Below are 19233 nucleotides of genomic sequence, written 5' to 3'. Positions count from 1 at the left end.
TCAGGGATCTGAACTACAACGAGCTGCTGGAATTCCCCGGGGCTATCAGGACACTGGGCCGGCTGCAGGAGCTGTGAGATTTTCCATTTCTCCCTTTTCCAAACTGCTGCCTGTGGGAGAGTGACCTATAAAGCATCTCGTGTGCTCAACCCAAGCCTTTCTTCTCCTTCCCATCCACTGCATCAAAGCAGTTTTTATCCCATCCCATGGTGGCATGGGAGTCTCTGCCAGCCTCACTCTCCTCTGGCATCTCAGGGGCTCAAATTCCATCTGTTCTCTGGAATATTCCATCTGATGTCCATTCCACAACCTGGACTTGTCCTTGTTGCTGTGAGCCCTGTGCCCACCTCTTCTAATGTGAAGAAAGTGTTTTATATCTCCCTGAGGATAAATTTATAATAGGGAATTTATAATAGAAATTTATAATAGGGAATTTATAATAGAAATTTATAATAGGGAATTCCCAAAGTTGATGACCCCTCCTTCCTCTTATCTGGTCAGCCTGGGAGACACTAAAAATAAGAAAAAAAATCCATTTATCACCCATGAAGGTGGAAGCCCCAGGGTGAGGTGGGTTGATGTGGATCCACAGTTCCAGCTGCTGCCAGCCTGGGGTGGCACAAAAACATGTTTCTGTTTCTGGCAGCCTTGGGAGGAAAAAAATCTGACACTATTTTTTTTCTTTACTGGAACAATCCTCAGGAAATTTCTTTGTTCAGCCCAGATATCATCATTGTTCTCACCTTCGAAATGAGAATAAGAGCTTTAATTCCTCTTTGAGATGGTTTTTGAAATGCTTGTCACTAAAAAAGAGGCAAATTCCAAACAATCATCAACTAATCACCATCTCAGACTTCTCTGGGATAAAGAACTTGGGCATCACCCAGAGCTTGTTTTCCTGGACACGGGAACCTGTGGCTGATTTGGCTGTGCAGGAGGACACACTGTGGCCACAGAGATCTCTCCTGCTGCAAAAATTGGCTGATAGGAATTTTCTCAATAATTTTTCAACCCAAATATATATATATAATTTTACATAATCTCAAACCAATTATATATATATATATAAAATTTCTCAACCCAAATATATATATATAATATATATAATTTCTCAACCCAAATATATATATAATTATATATATTTTATATAATATAATACATAATATGTAATATTATATATTATATATAATATATATATAATATATATTATATATATTATATATTATGTATATATTATATAATATTATATATATATATAATTTTATATATATATATATATAATTTCTCAAACCAAAAATATCCCAGCTAGAGCTACCAAAAATATCCCAGCTACAGCTACAAACCCTTTAATTCATGGGTTTAATTCAATAAATTCCTGGTGCAGGAATTATTAAACTCTGGTTATTAAACTCTGGTTGGCAGCTGTGGAGCTGTAAAGGAAAACCATCCATAAAAAAATTCTCGTTCCTGGAGGATAGAAAATTTTGTATTTTGGCTTCTTTTCTGTTTCCTGACCTGTAAAGCGTTAAACCATAACTCTCTGTATTTTCCTGGGTGGGGTTGGTGGAGTCACAGATGGAGCAGAATAAATGCAGCAGATTTTTGTCCTGCCAAACCACAGGCCTTGTTCACCTGCTGGGATGATGCTGCACCTGGAAGGAGCCTGGATCTCCTTTATTTGATGTATATTTGGAAGGTTCTCTGGCTTTAAAAGCGTTGAAGGAAAGAAGGTTAATTTAATTAATATCGAGATAGTTGTTTTTTTCCCAACAGCGGTTTTCATAACAACAACATCAAAGCTATTCCAGAGAACGCGTTCGTTGGGAATCCCCTCCTGCAAACAATGTAAGGAAAATTAAATAATGTTTATTTATATTTATATCGCCCAGAAAGGGGCATTTCCTGATGTCTTTAGTTGGGATTTCTGAACAAATAAGAATCTGATATTTGTTATCCACGTGCCAAAGGAGGCTGAAATTGCTTCTCAGAATTGCTGTGGGTTCTCCTTTCCCTGCAGCTGAGTTTGTGAAAAACGAGGTTCACATTTTGGTAAATTTTAAGAAATATGTTCAATAAAAAAATTAAAATTTAATAAATTTAAAATTTAAAAATTAAAAATAATAATTTTCAATTAAATAATTATTAATTAAATAATAATAATTAAATAATATTAAATATATTAAATAATAATTAAATAATTATTATTAAAATTATAAAAATTAAAAATAAATTTAAGATTTAAAAAATTAAATTTAATAAAAAAATAAGAAAATTAGGAGATAAAAAAGCAAAGTATGGCCAGCCAGGTGACTTGGCACTCAGCTAAGTCCACACTTTGCTATTTCAGAGACATTTGTTAAATACATTTTTTATTGCATAAGTTTATGAATATTCATATTTTTTCATAAATTAGTTTTTATATTTTAGGAACTATTTTGCTTTATATTATATATTATTATATATTAAATATATAATAATAATATATTATATATTAAATATATTATTAAATATAATATTATTGTATTTTTATATATATTTATAATTATATAATTATATTATATATATTATTCTATATATTCTATATATTCTATATATTATTATATATATTATAATTATATATAATTATTTTGGGTCTGCCTTTTTAGAGTATGTGTGTTTTGTTACTGTGTCTTTATTATTACTTTTAATTTGGGTTTTGGTCCATACTTTTTTTTAAATGGAAGATGCTGACAGTTGGTGTATCAGTAGTAGAGGTTTTTTTATATGTTCATTGGATGTTATTCTGACCAAACAGACAGTTTAAGCACACTTATATCAACTATGCCTCATTTTCTTTACTAACAGCAGAAATAAAAATCTTATATCCTATATCCTTACCACAACGTTATTAATCACACAGCACACATCTTGCCAAAAGCCAATTTTATAATATACATTTATAACACAAAGAAGGAACAAAAATACAGGTGGTTTGCATGGAAACAGCCCAAGCCCTGGCTGACATCTGCTGATGTTTATTCCTCGTGTTCAGAGAAGGAACCACCAGCTCCAGCAGCTTTTCTGAACACGAGGAATAAACGTGTCAGGAAATTGGGATTCCTGATCTCTGTGTGTCTGCCCCAGACCTGGGGACACAAAGCTCTGCAGATAAACACACCCAGCTGGCAGAGCTGTCAGCTCTGAGCCAGGCACAGCTGGGATTTTTTGGATATTCCTCTGAACCACACAGATATTGAAAATGCTGGAAAGTGACTGTCGTGGTTTGAAAGAAAAATGAGTGAGAGGCTCTGAGTCAGAAATACAATTTAATAAAAAGACAGGTAAAAAAGTAAAATAAAATAAAATAAAATAAAATAAAATAAAATAAATAAAGTAAAATAAAATAAATAAAATAAAATAAAATAAAATAAAATAAAATAAAATAAAATAAAATAAATGCGATAACACAAAGGAGCACTGACAGAGTCAGAACACACCCTGAGCAGGGTGCTGGGAGCAGTCCAGGTGAGGGGCTCTTCCTGAAGCAGTGATCCCACAGAAAGGTCTGGCAGCTCTGCTCCTCTGGGAATCCAGTGGCTCAGGGCTGCTTGTCCTGTCCCAAATCCCAGATTCTCTCCAGGTGGGAATGCTTGGCTCCTCCCCCTGGGCATTGGCAGCATCTCCCAATGGGATGAGGAGTCGTGCAGTGGCTCCTTGATGGCCCATTAAACAGAGAGAGCTCCTGGAGGGAGTTCCCTGTGAGTCCTGGGCAAGGCATTGATGGGCCATGAGCAGAAGAGCCCAAAGGAGGGGCCTGGGAAAACACTGCCCCACCTGGTTCCAACAGCTCATGGGGATGGGGATGGAATAAATACTGTGTGCACATCCTACACCACAGCCCAGGACAGGCTTTACACCTTTCTGGCCCCTCTGGTTCAGCAGGACCCCAAGGGGCCCATTGAGAGCAGCAGGAGACCTCAGTTGTGCCAATGTCCAGCCAAAACAGGCCATGGGAGAGTCTGTGTTTGTCTGGGAACAAGAGTCCCTCACAGCACAGGAGCACCTTCCTCATGGCTGGGAGCTCTGAGGCTCCTGACCTAAACCAGCATCTCCTCTTCGTGTGCAGCACACTCTGACCTGTCCCTCTTTCCCATTGCAGCCACTTTTATGACAATCCCATCCAGTTTGTTGGACAGTCTGCCTTCCAGTACCTGCCAAAGCTCCACACTCTGTAAGTTCACCAAGCACATCCCTACAGAGGTAACATCCAAGCTCCAAGCCCTGTGTGCTGGGCACCTTTGTGGCCTCCTCCCTCCCTTTTTTCAACAATCCCTGTGCCAACAGAGGACCATGAAGTCTCTTTGTTGTCCAACCCCAACGGCCACTCCAAGAGTGGGCACTGCAGATATTTTCTTCTGAAGAAAGACAATTCTGACAAGGGCATTTTGGAGGCACCACTAATTCCTCCTCCTCACACACCAGACAGGCACTGAGCCTTCCAGGGTCTCCACAGCTGTGCCAGGAGCAGCAAAGACCTCACACACAAGTGCCACAGTTTTTGCTGTTGTTGTGTAAATGCCCAAACAGGAGAACACTGGAGGCATTTCCCTTCCTCCTCAAGCTGGAGAAGTGGAGGAAAATGTCCCAGCACCACGGCACAAATGATATTACAGGGCAGGCAGCAGTGGCAGTGCTTCCCTCACAGGTTTGGCCCAGGCACCACCTGGACCACAACAGCTGCCCCACTTTGGCTTTTCAGCCAACCTGTTGTGGCACAGAACTAAAAATACTGAGGCATGAGGCAACCTCGTAAATCTCTATTTATAAGCCTCACCCAAGCACATAAAATAAATCATTCAAATAACTCTGCATTCTTTAGATCCAAATGCATAGACCCAGGGAGGCTTGGGTGGGATGCCCTGCTTACATTCCCCATGGTAATTGTTTGGTTGGGTTTTTTTTATTATTATTTAATTTGGGTAGAGATTGTGCCAAGAATGTCAGTGCCTGGGAGAGGCTTTGAGCTTGCCAGGTCTCCATACACAGAAATGCCCAGCTCCATCTCTCTGTATCCACACGGTGTGAGGTGTCTGCTCCAGCCACAGGGACAGGCTGGAGCTGGGCCTTGATCAATTCTGGGTGTCAGGAAGCAGATTTTCCACCACAGCTGATGGCTCTGGGTCTGCCTCCAGCTCCACCTCACTTCACCCTCATTTCTCCTGCAGGTCACTCAATGGGGCAACAGACATCAGGGAATTCCCAGACCTCAAAGGCACCACCAGCCTTGAAGTTTTGTGAGTGGCACCTCTGTCCCTTTTACCCTGCTAGCTGTGCTCTTCCTCCTGCAAGGCGCTCCAGGCTGTTTCAGTGAGGACAACTTTCCCAGTGCTGTGCAGTGTTCAGCTCTGCCTCTCCCTGGTCGCTCACCCTTCTGCTTCGTTTCACCCCTGTGGCTCCTGAACGCAGCTTTCTTCCCTGTGAGTGGCTCTCTGGGTAGTCTTGAGTGTGCTCCAGTCTTTTTTTTTTTTTTTTTTTTTTTTTTTTTTTCTTGGTTGGTTGGTTTTTTTCTTCCTTCTCTCTGTTGCTGTGAAGGAGTGAAGCTCTGAGTGCAGAGCTTTTGCCCATACTGGGGCCAGCACCGTGGTGCAGCTCAAGAATATCTGAACTGAGGCTCCTGCATCCACTCTGGTCCCCTCCTCACCCCCCAGGCCCTTGGAGGACACGCTGCCTCTGGGCACACACAGCTCTCCTCTCTCCAGTCCCCATGCTGAGCCCAAAGTGGGAGTAGCCCCTGGCCACGCCATGCTCGGGGACACAGGGACACACCATCCCTCCATCCCTCCATCCATCCCTCCTTCCATCCATCCATCCATCCATCCATCCATCCATCCCTCCATCCATTCTACCTGTTTCCAAAACTCCTGGGCAGTTTTTCATCCTCTCTATGGTATTTTATTGTCCTGCTGATATTTTCTCTCCTGCCGCTATCCGGGACTGGGCAGCTGGGCTTTTGGGTCACAGTCTGGGTTCTGGCTGTCAGCAACACCATTTCTTCTCTCTCCTCCACCTCTCTAGGACCTTGACCCGGGCAGGAATCCATTTCCTCCCCAGAAGGATGTGCCAGCAGCTGCCCAGCCTCCGAGTCCTGTGAGTAACCTGTGTAAAAAACTGCCCTCAGGAACAGGGCCTGCCTTTTGTCCAGCTCAGGGAAAGGGCCAGCTGTGGGAGACCATCCTGTGGTTTTTGTTTCCATCCTCTTTTCCATGCAGAAATCACCAATTTCTTAATCACTGCTTTGAGCTCTTGCTTGTTCTTCAACTGGCTGCTTCATCCCAGCACGGTGCTCTGGTCTCAGGGCTGCACTCAGGCACATCCTCCTGGCTCTGCATCAGTAGGAAATATCCCTACCCCCCAGGAAAGGAGAGTAGAGAGGGTACAAAAGGAGATGAGTGAGAAGCATTTCACAGCTTCCAGCTGTGCTGGAGCTCTTAGCCCAAAACTAACCGGGAAATCACCTTCACTCTCTGCCCCAGCCTTGGCTTATTGCAGCTGGAGCTCCAGCAAGTTCTAACATCTGGAGGAAGGATCCTGTTCACATCCCAGGAGGGATCAGGTCTGACCTGATGGAGACACATTTCCTCATGGGGCAGCACAGCCAGATCAGGATTTTACTCAGTTTCTGCATTTCTTTGGCTCTGCCTTTAGCCAGGCCCTCAGTGATGCTGGTGGGGTCACATTTACTCCTTTAGCTCGGTGCATCAACATCTCAGGAAGGTTTTGCATCATCTCAGGAATTACACCCATGGTTCCTGAGATCCCCAACTATGTTTGCAGTCAAAGACATCCTCAGGAAATGAGTCATGAGCCAGATTTATACAAGTTTGCAGCCTTAGGGCAACAGCAGGCTTGCCTCTCATCAGTCTTTATACAAGCAAGCTGAAAAAGAAAACAAGTTTGTTCCAGGAAAGCAACAGGAGTGAATTCTTGATCACGGAAATTGGAAACAAGAGTAAAACATAAAAATAAAATAAGACAATTTGTAACTTAGGAGATTACAGGCTTTTGGTTCCAGATGTCCCTGTAGGGAACATCTCTCATCTTCAGACATCTGGACCAATTCAATGGATGACTTGCTATGGGAGTGCAGCCTTTGGATTGGCCCAGGCTGTTGGGTCCCAAACCTCTGTTTATGTTTGCAAGTTATCAGAGTTTGCAAACCCTCCCAGCAGAGCCTGTTCTTTGTGCCCACCCCTCTCCATGTGGTGGAGTTTTATTGGGACTCACCACCTTGTTCCTCGCTCCTCTTCCTTAATGACCTTTCCTGACATTAATTGCATTGCTGTCAGGGTGTGTGGGCCAATGTTTGTGCCTGTTTACATCTCTCTTCCCTTTGAAATGCTTTGGTCCCCTGTCCCCACAGAGCCAGGGGTTGTTCTCTGGCAGCCAGAGGAGCTGTGACTGTGACACAGATGACCAGAGATGACACAGTCCAAGCTGCATTTCTGGCCTCATAGATTCTCTGCAAGGATCCTGCACAGGGACTGCAGAGCCACTGCAGGGGCAGAGGGTCCTGGCCACCCTGGGGTGCCCCCAGTGCTGAACCCAGCACACACAGGCAGGGCAGCCTTGGGCATCATCCTGTTGCTTCCACCCAGAGCTCCTGTCCAGGGCACAGATTTCATTTCCCTGAGGTGGAAGAGACCCACAAGGAGCATCGAGTCCAGCTCCTGGCTCTGCACAGACACCCCACAATCCCACCCTGGGCCTGAGAGAGCTTTCCAAGTGCTCTTGGAGCTCTGGAAGGTTTGTCTTTCCTCTCAAGCAGAAATAGTGACATTCTGCTGAGCAGAGCTGAAGTCCCTTGGTGCCATCAGCACCTTCATCCTGTATGTGCCAACAGAGCTTGAGTGACTCCGTTTGTAGATTCTGGGCTGGGACCAGAAACAACTCCTGGGGCTGGTTCTGCCCCATCACTGTTATCTGAGCTGCAGCCTTGTCAATGGATTGACACAGGGACCAGGGAAAAGTGACTGATAAGGCTCTTTCTCCATCCTGGGTGACAACCTCCAGAGCCAAGCACAAACCTCCTGCTTGCTTTTCCCTCCTCCTCCTCCTCCCCGCCATGGAAAACTGGTGGTGAGTGGGTTGGCAACAACAAAAAAAAATAATAATAAAAATAATTGAAATATTTTAGGAGCAATCTATTGGCAGAAAGATGGAAACCGAGTTTGGAAAGTCGGCAAAGAAACCACATACAAAACTTCACCCTGGGGCAAATTTCCCTTGAACAACCACAAATCCAGTCTCTGCTGGTGGGGGAAAGAGCTGGGTTTAAACGTTGCTCCTTACCCAGCCTGTTTCAGCTTCAATAAATTCTCATTAAGCTGTGCCAGGGTGGGTTTTCCTCTGACTATCAAGCCACTCTACTCTAGATACTGACATGACACTGGGCCATGAACCAGTGGGAAAAGGAGTTTGCTGCAAGCTGCTTTCCAGTGACAGCACTTGAAACAACAAGGACCAGAAGTTTTCAAAGTCTGTCATGTCCTGAACCAAATCCCTTCCCTAACCTTGGGGGAAAGGCAGGAAAGGTTAAATGGGGAGCAGGCCATGGGCAGTGGGGTTGCTGTGCCAGGAGGGAGGAGAGAATTTGGCTGGTCAGAACCTCCCCAGGCTCTGCAGGCACATCTGCAGCTCTGTGAGCCCTGGCAGGAATATCTCAGTGCTGTGCCCACAGAAATCAGGGCAGAAGTGGCACAGGAGGGTTTCACAGGGGGAGGACAATCCCAGCCCAGCTGGATGAGCAGCTCCATCACCCACAGCCTGTTCTGGGGGTAGATAAATCATGGGACAACCCTTGCCTTGCCCAGGGACACCCAGAGCCACCATCAGGTGCACAATGCACATCCCACTCACCAAAAGTGGAGCTGTGCAGGATGAAGTGAGGTCCCCTCACTCTCCAGCAGCTCCAAGGGAAGGCTCAGGAGCTCTGGTTTTTGCTGTCCCAACATTCCTGTCCCTTCCTTTCCCTGCAGGGAGCTGTCACACAACCAAATCGAGGAGCTGCCCAGCTTCCATCGGTGCCAGCAGCTGGAGGAGCTGTGAGTATGGAGAGGTCCCTGTCTGAGCTCTGCTCTGGGGGAAAAGGGCTGTTTTGGGGAGAGGGACCACACACAGAACTCCCAAAGCACTGGGAAAATTGGGCATTATAACTCACTGTTTGGAGTGCAATGAGCTCCACTCTGCCTCTGTGCACATACAGAATAAAAATATATTCCCTTTTTTAAAGAAAAGAAAGACTTAAAAGAAAAACTCTTTTTTTAAAAATTAAGATAGAACTCCATGATTGTATTTTTACGGAATTCTGCTGCCTGGAAGAACAGATATCTGGGAGCATTAAAAAAAAAAAACAACAAAACCCACAGGAGAGTCTGTCCCTGCCATCTGTAGCAGCCCAGCCTGGATAGTCAGAGCAGCTCATCCAGCCTTGGCAAACTGGACATTAGAACACTGTGAAACTACATGGAAATGTCTGAGCCCTGGAGCTGCCTGTAGGAGAAAATGGCTTTGAGAGGAGAAAATGGCTTTGGCAGGTTTGGCTGCTCAAACTCTTCTTTAACTCTTAAAATAAGAGCAGAGCAACTTCTACTATGACAGTCTGCTGCACTGGGACAAAGATCTCCATAACACAGGAACACTGCTTCCAGCTCTCTCTTCTCAGACCAGGTTCTGTTTTTCCCAGGGGTCTCCAGCACAACAAGATCCAGGAGATCAGAGCAGACACCTTTGTGCAGCTCATGGCCCTGCGCTCCATGCAAGTATTGCCTGCCAGGGGAGCAGCTGGGGAGGGGGCACTGTGAGCCCAGGTGGGCTGGGGGGGTTCCCAGGGTTTTCTGCTCAGTCCCTCTTCCATTCCACTGTAGAAAAGGCACAAGCCACGCTGGGATGGTCTGCCCGGGGAGGTGGTGGAGTCACCGTCCCTGGATGTGGCACTTGGTTCCATGACCCAGTTGAGGTGTCAGGGCTGGGTTGGACTTGATGATTTTGAAGGTCTTCCAACCTACACATTCTGTGATTCTTTTGGGTTCCCCTGTGCCCCCAGACCCCCTCTTTACCTGCCCCCTCACACCCACACCCTGTGCCAAGGCAGAGCCCCATCACAGACAGCCCTGAAGGGCAGCAGGAGCTCAGGGCAGGGATTTACCTGAGCCCCAGCAGCCCCTGTCCTCACAAAGACTCCTCCTGGGCCATGCACTCCTGCAACACCCATGCAGAGCATCCTGCTTGGTCTGAAAATTCCTCCCCACAACTCAAAAGTGCTCCACTGTCACCAAGTGCACCCAAAAATGCACTTCCCACACACACAGAGTGACCTCCTAAGTGTTTGGCACCTTGGAGAGCTGACAAGGCCCTGGAGGGCACCATTGGCTCTGTGACACCTGGAGAGAGCCCTGACAGTCTTTATTTGCTGTTAAAAAGTGAATTAAATCACACCAAATCTTTTTTTTCCCATGGCACAGCAATGTGAGTGCCATGGAATAGCCACACTCTGCTCTCCTCTCACTGCTGTGTCCTTGTCTTGCAGAGACCTGAGTTGGAATTACATCCAGTTTATTCACCCAGAAGCCTTTGTGACCCTGCACTCCCTCACCAAGCTGTAAGTGGCAGGGATATTTTTTTCACAGAGGACCATGGGTAGGAGTTATCTGAGGACCTCAGACTGACCCCTGGGCTGTCAGGACACCTGGGATTGAGATGTTGAGAGACTGATGTGTTGAGGTCCCTCAGGACTGATGTGGACAGAACAAATCCCAATTAATACTATTAAAAAAGGGATGATGAAGGGCAGGAGGGGCCCAGCTTCAAGACACTCTCACCCTGAACACTTAAACCTCAATTTCCCAGGGACTGCTCTCCTTCTCTCCAGAGTCTCCTGGCCCCAGTGCAGCCCCCAGCCCCATTTCAGCACCTCACCAAGGGGTCAGTTGAGGCAGTTCCCTCTCTGGCACTGCACTGGCAGCACAGCCCTGACCGTGGTGTCCCTCTCTGCTCTCCCCTCACCAGGGACTTGACTGACAACCAGCTGGTCACTCTGCCCCTGGATGGTCTGGCTGGACTGACCCACCTGAAGCTCCAAGGCAACCCAGCTCTCTCTGAGCCCTTCACCAAGGAGAGCTTCCCCAAAATGAGGTACTGGGATTGTTGGCTCTTTAACCTCTGGTGTTGAGCACAGCCTGGATTTGCTCACAGCACTCTCAGCCTCCCCTTGCCCAGCTCGTGTTTTCTCCACCCTTCCAGCCCCATGAGTAGAGGAAGATTCATCTGCTGCTGACACATCTCATCTTTAATATGTTCCACAGGAGAGCAGTGACGTGCTCCCAGGCCACCACTCCCACCCCAAACACACACACACAACACACAAGTGGAAAGTGTGGAGCAGGCCCAGCTCAGGGCTCCTCTCCATGGAAAACATTCCCAGAAGCAATCCCACCTAATGACATCCAGGTTTTCTTCCATAAACTCTGCTTGTGTGGCCATGTCTTGTCTGTTATGGATTAATGAGGAGCCTCAAGGGGTCACAGTGATGAAGAAGAGGCTGCAAAAGGCTCAGAGCAGAGTGCTGTGCTGCAGGCTCACACTTTCCTGCCCCTCCTTGGCTCCTGGGGCTCAGAGTGGCACCTGCCCTGGGGCTCCACAGTCCAGAAAACACAAATTCCTCTCAGATGAAGTCACATCTTGCTTGGGTGTCCCTTGAAGCCAAGAATGCCTGAGCTGATGCTCCCACTCATCCAGGATGGGGTCCCAAAGCTGGAGCTCCTCCAGTTTACACCAGGGCAGGGTCACAGGTCACTGCACCAACACAGAGCTCAGGAAAAGTGTGGGGCTCTCCCTGCAGGCTGCCCCAGCAGTGGGGCCTGCAGGGCTCTTAAAACTCTTCTGGCTGTTTTAACTCATAGCTGGGATCTGCTGCATGACTGGTTTCCAGATGGGAGGGGATTCCAGAAGTGTTTGGAGAGTTTTTTCTACACTCGAGATCACAGAACAATAGAATGGTGTGGATTGGGAAGAAACATTAAAGCTCATCCCATGCCAGCCCCTGCCATGGGCAGGGACACCTTCCACTAGCCCAGGGTGCTCCAAGCTCCATCCAGCCTGGCCTTGGACACTCCCAGGGATCCAGGGGCAGCTTCTCTGGGCACTCCCAGGCTCACAGGGCAGAATTCCTCCCCAATATCCCATCAAACCCTGCCCTTTCCAGTAGCAAATGAGGATTCCTTGTCCTCTCCCTCCAGAGCCTTGTCCAAGGGTCCTCTCCAGCTTTTTTCACAGAACCACAGAATCAGAGAATCATCCCTGTTGGAAAATGTCAGTCCCCTGTGCAGGGTGGGTCAAGTCCAGCACCTCCAGGGTGTTTTCTCCTCTAAATCAGTCCCATTGAACTGGTTTGGATTTGTACCAGAGAAACTGAGCCTGCAGTGCTGCAGTGAACCACAAATGGGCAATGGACCCATCAGGATTCCCTGAATTTTGGGGTACTGCCATTAAGTAGCCTCAGTTTTGGGGGAATGTCTGGAGAAATCATCTGGGAGCAGCTCTCAGCCTTGTGGGATTTCTGCACCTCCCGACCACCTTTCAATAATAAGATCTAATTTGGAGCCTTTAACAGGAAACCAGCTTGTATACAACTTTCCAGACCCTCCCGGGGCTCGGCCAGAAATGTTTGGGAACATAAAACAAAAAGCATATTTTTAGAATATAGAGTTTTACCATATTTACTGATCTCGTCAGAGGACCTTAATTGTCTGGAAAACCTGGGGTTCCTTTGCCTTCAATCAGCAGTGTCCCTGACTCCCAGCAAAGCCAAAAAATGCAGCTGCTGACAGACAGCCTGGTATTGCATCCAGATGATGCTGTGGAATTAACCTTGTAATACACGCTGTAATTAGCAACTTGCAATTCAACTTTTCAAGCAGAATTCAGACATATTTAAATAACTTGCTTTGCTTGGGAGGCCTGAGAATTCCCTGCCTGAGCTGGGACTGCTGGAATTGGAGTTTTGAAGGTGTTTTCAACAACAAGCAAGGGGAGCCTTGCTCTAGGGTGGCTTCTCCCCTTGAAGGGAAAAAAGGATGGCTGGAAAAACATGGTTTTGAGGCAAAAAATTGAAGACTCTACTGAAAATTGGAGGGAAGGGCTAGTTTATTCTCAGGAGAACAGCAGAAGGGTTTTTAGGAGTGTGGTGGTTTAGGAATTATATTCTCCAGTTTAATATTCCTGCTAAAACCATGCACCACTCACTCCTCCCCAACTGGAGGCACAAAAAGGCCAAGTTCATGGGCTGAGATAAGAACAATTTACTGGAAACAGCGACGAGATACGACACAAACAGTAACAGCAACAATATTAATGACAAAAAGTATAAGAAAAGAAAGTTATTTACATGGAAAGCCCCCAACAAGAAATGAATACCAGATGGTTCCCCCATCACATTTTGTCCTTTCCCCCCAGCAATGAGTAAGTTGGTACAGAATAACCTCTGGGTCCTGGCCATGCTCCCTCACACCTACTGCAAAAATTAACCCTCTTCTGGCTGGAACCAGCACAAGGGAACTTTAGAGTGGTTTCCAAACCTGGTTTTTTGACATTATTCTATTGACAGAGTGTCTTAAGCAGCAAAAATGGATCAGTGCAGAGACACCATGGGCTGCCCTGGATACCAAAACCACAATGATACAGAGAAGATCAGCGTGGCTTCTGCAGGGACATCACGGAAACTGTGGAGTGTTTCATGGGGTTTTTTTTGACTCTGAGGTTACCTCAGCTGGTTAAAGTACATTGTAGGGGCCATTCACTTCAAAACTGGGCATTGATCCTTGTGGGTCCCTTCCAATTCAGAATATTTTGTGACTCTGTATAAGATAAGCTTCATTTTTGAACAACTGAAGGCACTGAGCAAAAAGTGCAAAGCAATGGAGGGTCAGGTCATGGAGAGGACACAGTTTAAATTCTGTTTTCCTCTCTGCAGAGTCCTGGAGGTGCCCTATGCCTACCAGTGCTGTGCCTATGGGAGCTGCAGCAGCTTCTTCAGGGTGTCCAGCCAGTGGAAGGCAGAAGATTTGAGCCCTGAGGAGGAGGATCCCCACAAGAGGACCCTGGAATTGTTCCCAGGTCACTCTGATAACCACTGTGAGTAAACAGGGCTGGGTGGTGCTGGGTGCCTGGGCAGGGCTGTGAGTTTGGGTGCAATCCTGCCTTTGCAGGGGTGGTGACACTGCCAGAGGTGACACCTGCCACAGGGAGGGCAGGCTGGGCCTCCTCCAGCACAGGTGGCCCATTGATTTAAACAGCCTTCATTTGGTGACACTGTGGGGGAGAAAGAAGATCTGGCACATCCAAACCTTCACACTTTGGGAACTCTGCTTTGAGGGTGGAAAGGGATGTGTTCACCTACAAACAGGTGTTTGCAATGATGGAACAGGGCTGTGGCAGGTGAGAGGGGAGCACTCATGTCCTGCTATCCTGGGTGCTGGGACACTGCCCAGCCCAGCCCAGCACCTCCAGCAGCTTGTAAAGTTATTGATGAACTTCTGCAACCACCTGGCAAACCCTGCTGGGTCCTGACAGATGCACTTCTACTTCTGTCATTCAAGAAAGGTACTCAAGACCCCAACCAGGAGCTGCCAGGCCCCCTGCAGCCCCCTGTGCCCAAACACCAGGGAGAGGACAGGTCCCTGCAAACCCCAGGGACTGCCCTGGCTGGGACAGGACTGAGGGAACGAGCAGAGGGGAAAAAACATCCAGCCCAGTGTTTTCTGTTCTTCTGCTCCTGTTCCTCCCACTTGACTTTTGGTAGCTCCTTTCTCATGGAAAAGGCACTACTGGCAAAGTGAGATTTTTCCTGTAAGAGCTCAGAAAGTGGAGGCACCTCAGCAAAATTCAAATAAATAACAGCTTCCTCAAAATCAATGCAGCCCAATGGACACAACAGCCATTTTCCTTTCTCCACAGTTCCCAGGCTGAAGAGGGGCTGGTTTCTAGCAGAGAGAGGTACATTTTTCACTTTGAATCCCACTGTGCTGACAAAGGATTGCTCTGTAATTCCCAGCAGGCTCAGTAGTCCAGGCAAAACAAAAGATCATCCATCACTTGGTGAAAATGTTTAACCTGGGCTTAAAACTGGGCTTTGAGGAGAAAATGGATGGCACAGGTTGGACTTTCCCAAGGGCTGGGTCTCAGCAGAGTGAGCCTGTGTCTGTTTTATTTGGGTATCGTGACTGCACATCACAGCCTGTGAATCCACTGTGCCTGGAAAAGACACTGGAGATTTATAAGACTATAAAACACAAAGATGAAATATTTTTCCATCCCACTGCGAGTGTTTCCTTGCCAGCCTCCAAAGCAGCAGTAATATTTCAATTCTTACGCGGACAGATTTTCAATTCAAAAATGACCTTTTTTTCCAAAGCTCCCTGAAGCTGAGAAAGCCATGGAGCTTGTCAGGAGGCACTAAAGATAGCACGTTATTTGTCATCATCCTTTAATCAAATAATCCCAGGCACATTTTCAAACACAGGCAGGGAGCATGGCTTCATGAGGAGGCAGCACTTCTAAACAGATTAGACATGGAAATCCCACTCAGATCAGCTTTATCTTCAGCACTGTGGGAATTTGCCTTCCTGGGCAGTGTCTGAGCTGCCAGGTGCACACCTGGGCTCCAGCACTACTCCATTCATCCAAAAAAGAGTTCATCCCACAGCCACAGATGCAGCTCTCTGGCTACCAGGCTGTAGCAAGAACAAAACCACATCCTTTCCCTTTCCTCCTGCTGGCAGAAAACCCTCCCAGGATCTCCAGTGGGAGCTGTGCTGGTGCCATGGGTGGGGACAGGGCAGCAGGAGAGCAGCTGTTCTCACTGAGTTCCAGCAGGGCTTTGGGAGCAGGAACAGGGAACAAAGCAAGAAATCACATCATGGATTAGGCTGAGAGGATGCCATCCACCCTGGTGACGACCTACACTGAAAACACAGCTGAGGGCTTGGCTCTGTTCTCTTCCAGCAGCTTCTTCTTCATCCAGGAGGTCTCTGCCTGACCCTCAGCAAACCCCAGCCTGGCTCAGGGTGCAGCTCCCAGCCTGACAGAGACTCTGGCTGCACAAACTCCATGGATGCAGAATCTGCAGCCACAGGCAACCAGTCTGCCCTCAGCAAAACCCTGGGAACATCCACAATGGAAAACAGGGCATAAAGATTTTACAGGGCATAAAATAAAGCAATAAATGTTGCGTTCCCTCGTCTCTTTGCTGCTGAGCTGTTTGGTGGTGGTGGCTGCTGACGAAAAATTTGTGCTGCAAGAAGAGGCTGATGGCTCCCTCTGAACAAAGGCCCAAAATCCCTGTTGATGAACAAACATTGGACAAGGCCTGCCCAGAAAGCTCCCATGGAGAAGATGCATTTGAAGGCTTTGTTGTTCTGTAACCACACAGGCTGGAGAATTTCTTTACTTTTAATAAAGAGTGCTGGGAGGAGGGAACCGCAGTCACTCAGCTCTGGGATCTGGGGCTCTCACACTTCAGATGTTGGGAGTAACCTAAAAACAGAGGGGTTGGCTCCACTGCAATCCACCAAACGTTTACAAGATCTTCTCCCCTCCACAGCAGTGACTGCAGGGGATAAACTGGACACCAGCAGCTGCTTTGAACTTGCAGGCTGGGAAGGTCTGTGTGGAGGACAGGCAGCAGGAAAAGCTCCTGGCCCAGTCAGCTCTGATGATTCTGCTTGTTCTTCTCTGAACCATTTCTTGTTCTCTCCTCCCCAGATGACCTGGATGCAGATGATCTTCAGCTGGACCTGGAGGAGTCGAAGCTGCACCCCAGTATCCAGTGCACACCAAGCCCTGGTGAGCAGCCAGGGAGACCCTTGGAACAGAGTTGGGATCCTTTGAGCTTCTCCTGATACCATTCCATGTCCTGTCTGCCCAGACCCCTCTGTCCCTTCCCTGCCACACCAGCCCCCTCCCTCCCTCTCTCCCTCACACCCAGACACTTCACCTCATGGTGCTAATCCCCTCTGTGCAGAGGCCATTCATACAGGAACAGACACCTCTGAGCCAAGGTCCTGGGTGTACAGAGAGAGGCTGGAAATGCCAGAGCAGGATGCAACATCCTGACAGATCTCCCACACCACCAGTTCCCAGAGGGAACATGAGAAGGAACAAGTAATGGTAGAGGGACACAAATGCCAGGCTGACACCAGGAGTGTTGGTTGGTCTGGAATCACAACCTTTTTTACATTTTAGGAGCACTGACCAGTTTGTTGTTTCTTACATTTCATTTTGACCTCTCCCTGCACCTTTTTTCTGGCCTAGATGAGATGTGAGAGGATGCCAGAGGCACTCCAGTGTGGGGACAGGAGCACAGGGGAGAGCCAAGAGGCAGATGCAGAAGAGGGTGGACAATGTCATATTTTTCTTTCCAGCACCTACATGGCTGGTGGGGCCATGAGAGGGCTGGGACTTGACCACCACTCTGAGCAGCCCCACTGGAGAGAAGCAGCATCTGCTGGGTGTAACTTTGGGGTTTGTCTTCCAGGTCCCTTCAAGCCCTGCGATCACCTCTTTGAGAGCTGGATCATCCGCCTGGGAGTCTGGCTCATCGTGCTGGTCTCGGTGCTCTGCAACGGGCTGGTCATCCTGGCAGTCTTTGCCTCCCCCAGTTACCTGTCCCCAGTGAAGTTCCTCGTGGGCTCCATCGCTGGGGCCAACCTGCTGACGGGCATCTCCTGCAGCATGTTGGCCCTCGTGGACACCCTCACCTACGGCCACTTTGCCCGCTTTGGTGCCAGGTGGGAGACGGGTGCTGGCTGCAGGGTGACAGGGTTCCTGTCCGTGCTGGCCTCCCAGGCTGCCATCTTCCTGCTGACCCTGGCTGCTGTGCAGTGCAGCCTCTCTGCCTCCTGCGTCAGGGGCTATGGAAAGTCCCCATCTCTAGGCAAGGTGAAGGCTGCTGCCTGTGTCTGCCTGTTGCTGTCGGCTGTGGCTGCAGTTCTGCCTCTCTTCTCCATTGGGGAATACGGAGCGTCGCCTCTCTGCCTGCCATACCCCATCCCAGAGGGGAAACCCACCACCCTGGGCTTCACTGTGGCCTTGGTGATGACAAACATGCTGTGCTTCCTGACTATCACCGGCACCTACATCAGACTCTACTGCAATTTGCTGAAGGGGGAGTTCAGTGCTGTCTGGGACTGCGCCATGGTCAAGCACGTCGCCTGGCTGATCTTCACCAACTGCCTCCTCTACTGCCCAGTGGCCTTCCTCACCTTCTCCTCTACCCTCAATCTCTTCCTCATCACCCCGGAGGTCATCAAATCTGTTTTTCTTGTGGTGCTGCCCCTGCCCGCCTGCCTCAACCCCTTGCTGTACCTGCTCTTCAACCCCCACTTCAGAGATGACTTCCGCCTGCTGAGGCAGAAGGGGCAGGACAAGGGCAGCCTCCCCCAGTCCTGCAGGGCTGACGACATGGAGAAAAGCTCCTACGACTCCACCCAAGCTCTGGTGAACTTCTCTGACATCGACCACATGTGTGACAGCCCCGATTCCCTGGCAGTGCAGCCCATCCTTGACAGCTACAGCTTCCCCTCCATGACCCTCATCCCCTGCCAGCAGAGGGTGGGCACCAGGGGGAGGAAGGAGAGGGGCTGTTCTGAGCATTGTCCCTGTCTCACTGACAGCGAGGCGCTGATAACTTCAGAGAGCAGAGATCTGTCTGGCAGCAGCCTCCGGATAACCTTCTTCCCCTCCCCAGCCACACCACCCTACACGTCTCACTTATAAACCTCCTGGGAGCAGCCACAGGAACGGCCCCACAGCACACACCGAGGGCCAGTGCCAGTGCCGAGGGGCCAGCAAGGTGACACAAACTGCTCCCTGAAAAGCACCAGTACAACCTGTCTACCCTCATCCCCATCGTGCCTGCCTGGGCGACAGGCACTGCTCTGCCAGCTGCCACTGGCCCAGGAGGGCTCTGACTGAGCTCCAGACACTCAGGGCTGGCCATGGGAGGAGACAATCCCTGTGTGAGTCTTGCTTCCTGCTGGGAACTGCCTGGAAGAGAGCCCCACCGACTCAGGAAGTGGGTCAGGGAAACCTTCCTCCTGCTCACCCTGCAGCATCACCAGCCAGGAGGAGCCTGCAGCAAAGCCAAGCTCGTCTTCTCAAGGCAGAGACCTCTTGGCCAAAGCCAACCCCTGGAAATGGCCA

The 19233-nt window shown here is 48.5% G+C and overlaps 1 protein-coding gene across 1 annotated transcript in view; it reads left to right on the top strand.

Moving 5' to 3' along the window:
* Positions 1-18807, top strand: part of LGR6 (leucine rich repeat containing G protein-coupled receptor 6) — a gene marked incomplete at its 3' end in the record, with an annotated part of 105562 nt that extends 86755 nt beyond the window's left edge. The window contains exons 7-18 of the mRNA XM_083878661.1: positions 5-73; positions 1774-1845; positions 4139-4210; positions 5205-5273; positions 6055-6126; positions 9015-9080; positions 9722-9835; positions 10565-10636; positions 11044-11169; positions 14006-14166; positions 16795-16875; positions 17567-18807. Coding sequence (XP_083734787.1) covers positions 5-73; positions 1774-1845; positions 4139-4210; positions 5205-5273; positions 6055-6126; positions 9015-9080; positions 9722-9835; positions 10565-10636; positions 11044-11169; positions 14006-14166; positions 16795-16875; positions 17567-18807 — 2215 coding nt within the window. The remainder of the gene's footprint in view (positions 1-4; positions 74-1773; positions 1846-4138; positions 4211-5204; positions 5274-6054; positions 6127-9014; positions 9081-9721; positions 9836-10564; positions 10637-11043; positions 11170-14005; positions 14167-16794; positions 16876-17566) is intronic.
* Positions 18808-19233: the final 426 nt, after the last annotated feature.

This window comes from Zosterops lateralis, assembly GCF_965231275.1.
Source record: "Zosterops lateralis genome assembly, chromosome: 26".
NCBI lineage: Eukaryota > Metazoa > Chordata > Aves > Passeriformes > Zosteropidae > Zosterops > Zosterops lateralis.
Note: the sequence above shows the minus strand (reverse complement) of the source record. Positions and strands in the feature narration are given on the sequence as shown.